General features: G+C 42.5%; 2 protein-coding genes across 2 annotated transcripts; both read left to right on the forward strand.

Moving 5' to 3' along the window:
- The first annotated feature begins 1,678 nt into the window (after positions 1-1,678).
- On the forward strand, positions 1,679-4,021 carry LOC132449017 (otospiralin-like). The gene is made up of 3 exons (XM_060040597.1): positions 1,679-2,755; positions 3,123-3,204; positions 3,635-4,021. Exons 2-3 carry the CDS (start codon positions 3,141-3,143, stop codon positions 3,838-3,840), a joined length of 270 nt encoding a protein of 89 aa, XP_059896580.1. The 5' UTR covers positions 1,679-2,755; positions 3,123-3,140; the 3' UTR covers positions 3,841-4,021.
- Positions 4,022-6,429: 2,408 nt separating this feature from the next.
- On the forward strand, positions 6,430-9,092 carry ecrg4a (ECRG4 augurin precursor a). Its single transcript, XM_060039346.1, has 3 exons — positions 6,430-6,749; positions 8,089-8,252; positions 8,693-9,092. Exons 1-3 carry the CDS (start codon positions 6,677-6,679, stop codon positions 8,840-8,842), a joined length of 387 nt encoding a protein of 128 aa, XP_059895329.1. The 5' UTR covers positions 6,430-6,676; the 3' UTR covers positions 8,843-9,092.
- Positions 9,093-9,108: the final 16 nt, after the last annotated feature.

Here is a 9,108-nt window from a genome sequence, read left to right on the forward strand (position 1 = left end):
CACATTGGAATAACGGGCAATAACTATACTACCCAAGAATACTGCATGATAATATCTATAGTAAAAAAATAAATAATAATCAGTACTACAATATAGGGCTACGGCACAATTTGAATTTGAAGCAAACAAAAGTAGTTAACTACCTATGTAAATCATCAATATTGTTTGGGGAATCTTTCGGGAAACATTTTATAGCCACTTAATGTAAGATTTTAAATAGCTTGGGTCTGTCTACAGGGGGCAGCACTGCACTTCAGGACCAAAGAGGTATGGAATCTTTCACCTTTGTTTTGGTGTTGCCAAGACCGAAAAGTACACTCCCAACATTTCAGTCAGTACCTTGTATTCACAGCCAAAAATAGGAACGGAACTTGGGATAAAAGCGTCCTCTAAGACACTAAATTGGAGCAAATATAAAAGCATGACAACATAAAACCTTTCACATGAGCTTCAGAACATAGAAAGGAATCTAGCAGAATGCCTGGGTCATTAATTTTTCATTTGGGTTAAAGTTCTCTTCCTGGCCTACCGTCAAGTCAGAGCCTCCATTCCATGATCCTCGAGCAAGGTGACTGAATAAAAATATGAAACGTCCTGTCAAAAGCTAAACGACATATCAGAGCTAAAAAGAGACACATTTGATATTGAAATGGTTGGTTCCAAATACAATTGAACCAACCAAGCATGTGCACGATACAAGGAAAGGATTTGGAATTTTAGCTTGTTTTAGCTAATGATGACAGACCAACTGGCAATTATTGAGATTTCTGTGAACATCTGTGACCTTTACAGTATAATGTAATTCGAGTGTGGACTTGTTCCCTCATAGCTGTCAGCTATGAGGGAACAAGTCCACACTCGAATTACAGCTATTAGCTATTCACATCCACATCATCCCGTGTAACACATTCAGTGTTACAAAATCTTCACGATAATTAAGAGTGCCAGACACTTGGTTCAACTAGACCAGAGGTGGGCAACCTACGGCACATGTGGCCCGCTGGCCGGTTCTGAGTGGCCTGCGAGTTAAAAAAAAAAAATAAGGTTCAAAATACATATACTTTTTTCATCTTGGAGCTCGCCGACCACACAGAATTAATTCTTAATAATGCATTTTTTTATTTTTGGTAAGAATACTTTTATCGTAAAAAATGACTGGTGTGCGCGTGATCGTGATGAGGACGATGTGGTTGTTTAGCAAGTGTCATTCAACCCTCTCATTGAGGAAATATAACAACTCCAGATATAGATCCACTCTCAATGATGAAATACTGTTAGCTGTGCTGTACGTTCCCTCATCCGGAATCACACCTGACTTCAGTGCACTTGTTCAGGACCATCAGAGACTTGGCTCCTCCCACTGAGTTATTTTTTATGTGTGTGTTGTAGGCCCAATCCCATTTCTACCCCTTACCCCTTCAAAACAAGGGGGAGGGGTATGGGTAAGGGGTAAGGGGTAGAAATGGGATTGGGCCGTAATGTCCTACCCTACATTATCAAATGTGGATGCACTCCAATACACCTGTTCATGTTCAGTGCACTTGGTACAGATACAGATTGGTTTAAAAATATATATGGTTATTAGTAAACCAAACTGTACAATATGTATTTCTGTTGTGCACATGGTGATTGATTTTATTCACATTCAGTGACTTTTAATTACAAATGCTTAATGAGAGTTAAATTAACATGTTTTCTACAATCGAATCTAGTTGTTAAGACGTGACAACATTTCCTCGGCCCTCAAAGACATTCGTAATTTCTTACGTGGCCCCCAATGAAAAAAGATGCCCACCAGACATATTGTTCAACTGAACAAAGTCTTTCTTATTGCAAGGTATTCACTTTACTGAGCAGACTCAGTGAATGTTCAATGACGGCTAGCTCTCTCTCTCTCTCTCTCTCTCTCTCTCTCTCTCTCTCTCTCTCTCTCTCTCTCTCTCTCTCTCTCTCTCTCTCTCTCTCTCTCTCTCTCTCTCTCTCTCTCTCTCTCTCTGTCTCTGTCTCTGTCTCTGTCTCTCTCTCTCTCAGGCTCTATGGACCCTCTGTCGTCTGTCGTCACCTGCCTGAGACTCTTGCCCACATGCCAGTCTGCATCACATCCTATCTTTGTGTGTTTGTGTGGCGGGGGCCTTGACTCTAGCTGTGCCACGCAGTGGTTTTCACATCAGGCAGTCTGATGCCCGATTTAAAAACTTTGTCTTCTTTGTGCTTCTCTCCGTTGTATTCGTATTTTCTCTACAGAATTCCGCTTAGGGAACTTTCAATTTTGCACTTTTTCTTTCACCTTTGTTAGTGAATATCACAGACATACATTCCCTTATTGAACTAAGATGACATTACAAAGCCTAAGGCTTACTGTCATCTGCTAGTGCTACACAGGTTGTTAATCCAAAATGAATGTGTGAACATATTTTTGGGGAAATCCCTTAAAAAGCATATCACATATTGTTATGTTTGTCATTGTGCAATCATGGTTAGTGGGGAAGGGGAGGAGGGAACCATATTGGGATATATTCAAATAATCACTCTAGAGCTAAACTGGCATCCCAGGACAGCTTGAGAGGTGTGAGAAGGCACTACTCTCTGATGTGACGTTGCTCTCGGCCTGTGAAAAGCAAACATGTCTGCTTTGCTCTGACATCTTCCCCTGAAGAGTCAACTCAAGTCAATCTTAAAAGACAACTCAAAAGAGAGAGAGAGACGGACGAAGAAGGGCCAACCGGAACGCTCATATCCCAGCCACACCGCGCAGGTAGGAAAAGCTTTATTCAATATTTGTATCAATATTCATTATATTATGCAAACTACCATATCTAATTATACATAAACAGTATTAGAAACCTTGAATTCCTGTTCTCTAGTGGATATGTATGACTTAAGATGTTTTTCAAAACCGTTGTCGGCCTGCTACTTCAGAAAAGCATGTGCTAAATGTCTTTCCCAGAGAATGTTTAGACAGAAAAAGCTGTGAGCAAATTACAAAAGGTTCTTGAAATGTCTCGGAGACATAGTTGCACCATTGTATAGCTGTTGTTGTTTATGTTCCTTCAAAAGGATCAACGAACCACGGCACACTACATTTATCTGAAGCGTGTGTCTTTATGTGCTCTTTGTTTCAGTGTTGGTTTTTTGACACCATGCGCTCACACCATTTGACTTCATTGATGTTTTTCCTTCTATGCGTATGCATGGCCATCGCAGGTGAGCAGCCTACACTTGTCATACAATAGCACAATGGGAGTAGGCCTACATCGATAGTTCAGTCAGCGAGAGACCAGTACAGATATGACGGCCATTGGCGATCAGACACCTTCAAATTAATCTTAATGGTCGATTGATCCATGAGGGCTGCCGGGAGACTAGGATCCCCTGGATGGAGGCTAGAATCTGGTTGCGGCGGTGGTGGTGGTGGGATGGCACTCCCTGAGGTCCTGATTTGTTGAGAGACGAAGGGGAGGGGACGGCCAACGCATGGATCAATAAGAAATAGAGGTTGAATGTGGTCTCCCCGATTGAACGTTTTGCTTTAGCATTTGGCAGCACATCATTTCTACAACGCCCAGCGATTGGTAAACAGAATGCAAATGTTTGGCATTGAGTACGTGTGAAACCATCTGTCGTCCGATTGCAGAGGAGCCAGACGAAGGCCAGGTGCATTCCTCCATGCCCTACTGGAACCTGTGGTCCTCAGACTTCTTCGGCTGGGTGGAGGAGCTCCGTGCTCAGGGTGCCTACGACCAGCTTAACGACCTGGCCAGAACCTTCTGGTCCCACTTCTCCACAGCCAACCAGCTGGGCTACGGCAGACCTGGCGCCGATCCTCAGCCTGAAGAATGATCCGGAACTTCTGTTCCCTGCTGTTTTGAGATTGTATATCACTGGAATGTTGATGTTTTCAGTAACTGAGCCCTGATTTAATGAAATCCATCAAAAGATAAACATGTCGACTGATCAACGATTTGAACGCAGATTGTTTAGTTGCATACGGGAAATAAATCATGTCATCTGAGTAACAAAAGTCTACCTTATCTGAGCTCGTTCGGTCAGAAACTATGTGGGCACATTTAAACTCATGGTGTATTTATCTCCCCCTTGTGATCATGAGCTAAAAAGCCTTTTATTAAGGTGTACTTCATTAGCTTAGAGCCGATTGAATGGAGAATAACTTGTAATGTGGGGTCAGACAGGAAACGGATTCCCTCATCCATCTCATGCCTGAAGACTTTCTGAAGAGCAGGCTTTGCTTATACATCCCAACTGACCTTCACCCAGCTCCTTAGTGAAGCAGGTCAAGCAGACTGTATCCTCCAGTCTTATGACAGAACCACTCTGGCTTTAGTTGTCAGATTCTCTTGGCTCAGTATTCCCACCTGTGTACATTCGGCGAGGTCGAGGGCAGCTGAACAAACTGAACTAATTGCGCACACAATGAACCTTGTGAACAGGCTTTGACATTCCTCCCATAGGCCTATGTACAAAGAAGTCTGACAGCCCTGATGGCTGGCTTCATCATATTGTGTTTGGTAAGGAATTATAGGGGATTCAGACACTTTTGGAAGTGTCTGAATAACAACTGATGAATAACCGGAGCTCGTCAAGGCCTTTTCTTTTCTTTGCATTTTAATTCTTCTTTTTCACCCCTCAACCGTTAAACCTTTTCTAAGTTTGTAGTTAGGCGACTGGTCCTCTACTTCCTTGGAGCTTACCAATAGCTGTGTCGTTTTGGGACAAAGTTCAACGTGTTTCAATCTCACCTGGGTTACGCAACGTCAAATGAGTGACGCATTGACTGACATCTCGGCTACGTTAGAAGACTTTGAGAGCGAAATGAGGGGGAGAGTTCTTTCTGTCATCTAGTGATGGATGTATGGTCAATATCTATCTATCTAGCTGTCAATCTATCTAGACCTCTATTTATCTATCTATCAATCTATATAGCCCTCTATTTATCTTTCTATCTATCTCTCTATATATCTATAAATGCCTCTGTCTATCTATATATCTCTCTTTCTCTCTCTATATATATATTAAGCTGTATTTCTCGATGTATATATATATATATATATATATATATATATATATACATATATATATAAGTGCTGTCAAGCGATTAAAATATTTAATCGCATTAATGCCATAGTTAACTCACAATTAATCGCGAGCATTCGCGATTAATCACAAATGTTTTTTCTATGCTAAATATCCCTTGATTTCTTTGTCCCATTAATTTTTCTAATTTTAATGCTCTTATCAACATGGAGAAGTGCATCGGCTTGCCTTGTGCAAATGGTTTTTAATTGATAACAACATTGGCATATACTGATCAAAACAGGACGATACAAAAAAAAAAGCCGATAGTGCAATTAAACGATGAACATACAAACATACTGCCTTGAACATAGCAGTCAGGCTACTGCTTCTTTGTTTTGAGCTGTTCAAATTTGTTTGCGTTAACGCCGTTAATAACGCGTTTAACTGACAGCACTAATATATATATATATATATATATATATATATATATATATATATATATATATATATATATATATATATATATATATCTTTACGCCAATATGTTATCTAGTGCTCTCTATATACATGTATATCTAGCTATCTCTCAGGCTACTCACGTCTGCTTTTGTTGGGAGCTTGCAAGGGATTCCAGCCTGTATCTGTTTCATTCAAGTTGTTTTTTCCTATTGTAGGGTCAAGAAGTTTGGTTGTGTGTGTGTATCTGATCCGTTTCATAAAAGTCGTTTTTTCCTATTGTAGGGTCAAGGAGTTTGGTTGTGTGTGTGTGTGTGTGTGTGTGTGTGTGTGTGTGTGTGTGTGTGTGTGTGTGTGTGTGTGTGTGTGTGTGTGTGTGTGTGTGTGTGTGTGTGTGTGTGTGTGTGTGTGTTTTTGTGATTGTGTATTTGAACCGTTTCATTGAAGTTGTTTTTTCCTATTGCTGGGTCAAGGAGCTTGGTTGTGTGTGTGTCTGTGTGTGTGTGTGTGTTTGTGATTGTGTATGTGGGTGAGTGGGTGGATGTGTGTGTGCGTGTGTGTGCAGGTGTGTAGTAACCGTGTGCAATAATAGCTTATGCAGCCGTGATAGTGATCTGAAGTATCGATGGGCTTTGCGCTTTTACAATAAATGTCTGCAGAAGATTCCCCAGCAGGACAGCTCCTTGGGGAGGACACACACACACACACGCCAGATTTATGAGAAGTGAGCCAATCTCACAGTGAAACCAAGTGGAAGCCCCCATTATAGAATCCGGCCAACCACTTAGGAGCTGAGAGTAAAACCCTTTAATCTGAGATGTTCAACAACACCCCCCAGGGGGAGCCCTGAGGCCCATGCCATGCATGTGGTCGTCCAGATTCAGTGAAGCCCATGCGTGAGAAGGAAAAGGCTCCCCTTTCTCCTCTCAGCCCTGCTTCTTCTGCCGGCTCCGTGGGAGACGGAAAACTACCAGAGGAGGCAGGACGCCAGCTGTAGACACTAGTCGTGTTTCTGCACGGGGAGGAAGACAACTTTCCACAGCCATAGGCCAGTTTCCTCTTGGAATCTCGCCCCTCATTCCCTACCCCCAAAAACTGAGCCTCCCACCCCTGCACCAGGTCCTGCAACACGTTGCTACACTGGTGCATTCACAAAGGTCCAGAGAGAGGGGCGAGCGGGTTCATCATGGCTAGTCTGAGGTTTCACCTGGCCAGCGTTATGGCACTCGCTGTATTGACGACACTGCTGAGCCTCAGAGGTGAGCCATAACAACCCTTTGGTACCTGTCGTTCTATCGTTAGGGCTTTCTATCTGTTTCCCATCTGCTGCTGTGATGCACTTGGCATGTACTGTATGCTGTGGTTAGATACATACATCGTTTTCTAGAGGTGCATGGTGAAATGATTGGGAATAGCGTGGATGTCAAATATTTCAGCAGACACACGGTGAGCTGTGCGGATTCTATGATTTCTATCTCACACATACACGCGCACGCACGCACGCACACGCACACACACGCACATCCACACACACACACACACAAGCATGCAAGCATGCCCAGGCACGCGCACACACACACACATACATACGGCAGGATTAGTTTCGGTGATGTGTTAAAAAGAGAAAACGGTTGAATCTGCTGGCGAGAGCTCTGCATCAGCAAGTGACAAAGCGATTTCCCAAACTCGAGGGAAAATTGGATGTTTAGCTCTTCCATTGTATCCTCTCTGCCACTGAATAAGCACACGGCCCAGAGGTCAATCTCTTTTTTTAATAATCCATGGGAAGGGATTCAATAGCAGCGGGTGGACTGAAGCAATGGGGTTGAGTAACAAAGTAACATGGAAGGTCTTTCTGTGGAAACCGTACAACATCAGTGTTTGTTTTTTATCACTGTATGGGGCCTGTAGTATGCGTTCACGAGAGCAGAACGCCTCATGTATTCCCCCTCCTTTTGCAGTTCATGGGAACTGATGTTGTGATGCCATCTAGATCCGAACATATGCAAACAATTTCCTCACTGTACAAAACAATTCTACTCTGTTTGTTCTCAATGTGGCCTCAGGCTACTACATGTGTTCTGTTCTGGTATGTGTGGTTTTAATGGCTACAGAATGCTGATTCCCTACCCATCTCCACAGGAACTGCATTGTCCTTCACTGAATTATCTTACATACTTTTTTGTACACTTTGTACTTTTTAAAGCAACTGCAGTAAAACTAAAAATAAATAAACATATATCTAAACAACTTTTCGAACACTATTTAGTGTCTTCATCCTAAATGAAAACACAAATGATACCTGTAGACATGCATAAAGCATGTCTGTCTCTCATTTAAAAAGTTTGTCATTCTTTATTGCCAACATTGGCACAATGCTTGCGTGTTTCAACACTGAAAAAACAACCTGAAATTCAACACTGCACTTCAACTGTGCATGACCCCTCCCCACAATTATTATTATTGTGTGCTCCTTTGCTTTCTATTGACTCAACTTGTCCCTTAATTCTAGAGACCTTGAAACAATAGCTCCAGCACCTGTCATTGTTGATCAATGGTAAATGTGTGATTTGCTTACTCGATTCCCACACTGTGTAGCTGTCAGCGGTGCTCCCTCCAAGTCCGCTGTCGCCATCAGTCCTTCGAAGGCACAAGAGTTCCTGGCTAAGCTGAACCGGCCCAAAAGAAACGTCTGGGATCGCAGCCGCCCAGACGTACAGCAGTGGATTCAGCAGTTCATGTACATGGGCTTTGATGAGCAGGTCGGCTGAAAGCAGTGCGCATGTCGCTGTATAGATTCTGATACCTGTATGATTTAATATTCGATTTTATGCTACATTGGGTTGTTTGATCCACTCATCAAAACAGTGTTCACCCCATGTGATGGACTGATGGTCATGAAGAAAAAAATGTGCGAGGCATTACAAAAATCGTATTCAGACAAGCCAAGAACATATTGAGGGAAGTCGATGGCCCTCAGGGTCGGGCCCAGTAGCCGTGACTCATAAAGCTCCGTGCCATTCTATCATGCTGCCGCCCCAGTGCTGATATTGACTGATTTGGACTTTTAAATCAACTTGGCCTTTGAGGCATGTTATCGAGTTTGTTTTACCAAATATTTCACCCAACAGGGTTGCTTCGTCATAATGATGCTGTCTGATGCATGAGCGTGTTTCTTTTTTTTTTTTTTTTTTTTTTCCAGAGGCTGGAGACCGACTTGGCGTACTGGTTGGACCAGTCACGAGCAACGGACCAAGGTCGTCAGCACCATCACGATGAGAACTCCCCGCATGCCAACGGCGACCCGGGCAATTATAGACACGGCGCCAATGTAAACTACGACTACTACTAAAACACGCACACGCACACGCAAAGAAGACCATATCCCGGAAACAGAGGACGGTGTCTTGATTAGTAGCCGTTCCCATTATCTTACGCGTAGTCTCTTTAAAACATTAACCTTTACGTATTATCTCCTTTTATTGTGGAGGCTACATTCAGTTTAATTGATTGTTCAACTAAACATATCACCTGATCTTATACAAAAGTTATGACGTCAGTGCTGATTAAATGCATGTAAATAAAACATCAATTTTCAATCACCAGTGTGGATTAATT

The sequence above is a fragment of the Gadus macrocephalus genome, chromosome 20 (assembly GCF_031168955.1).
Source record: "Gadus macrocephalus chromosome 20, ASM3116895v1".
Lineage (NCBI taxonomy): Eukaryota > Metazoa > Chordata > Actinopteri > Gadiformes > Gadidae > Gadus > Gadus macrocephalus.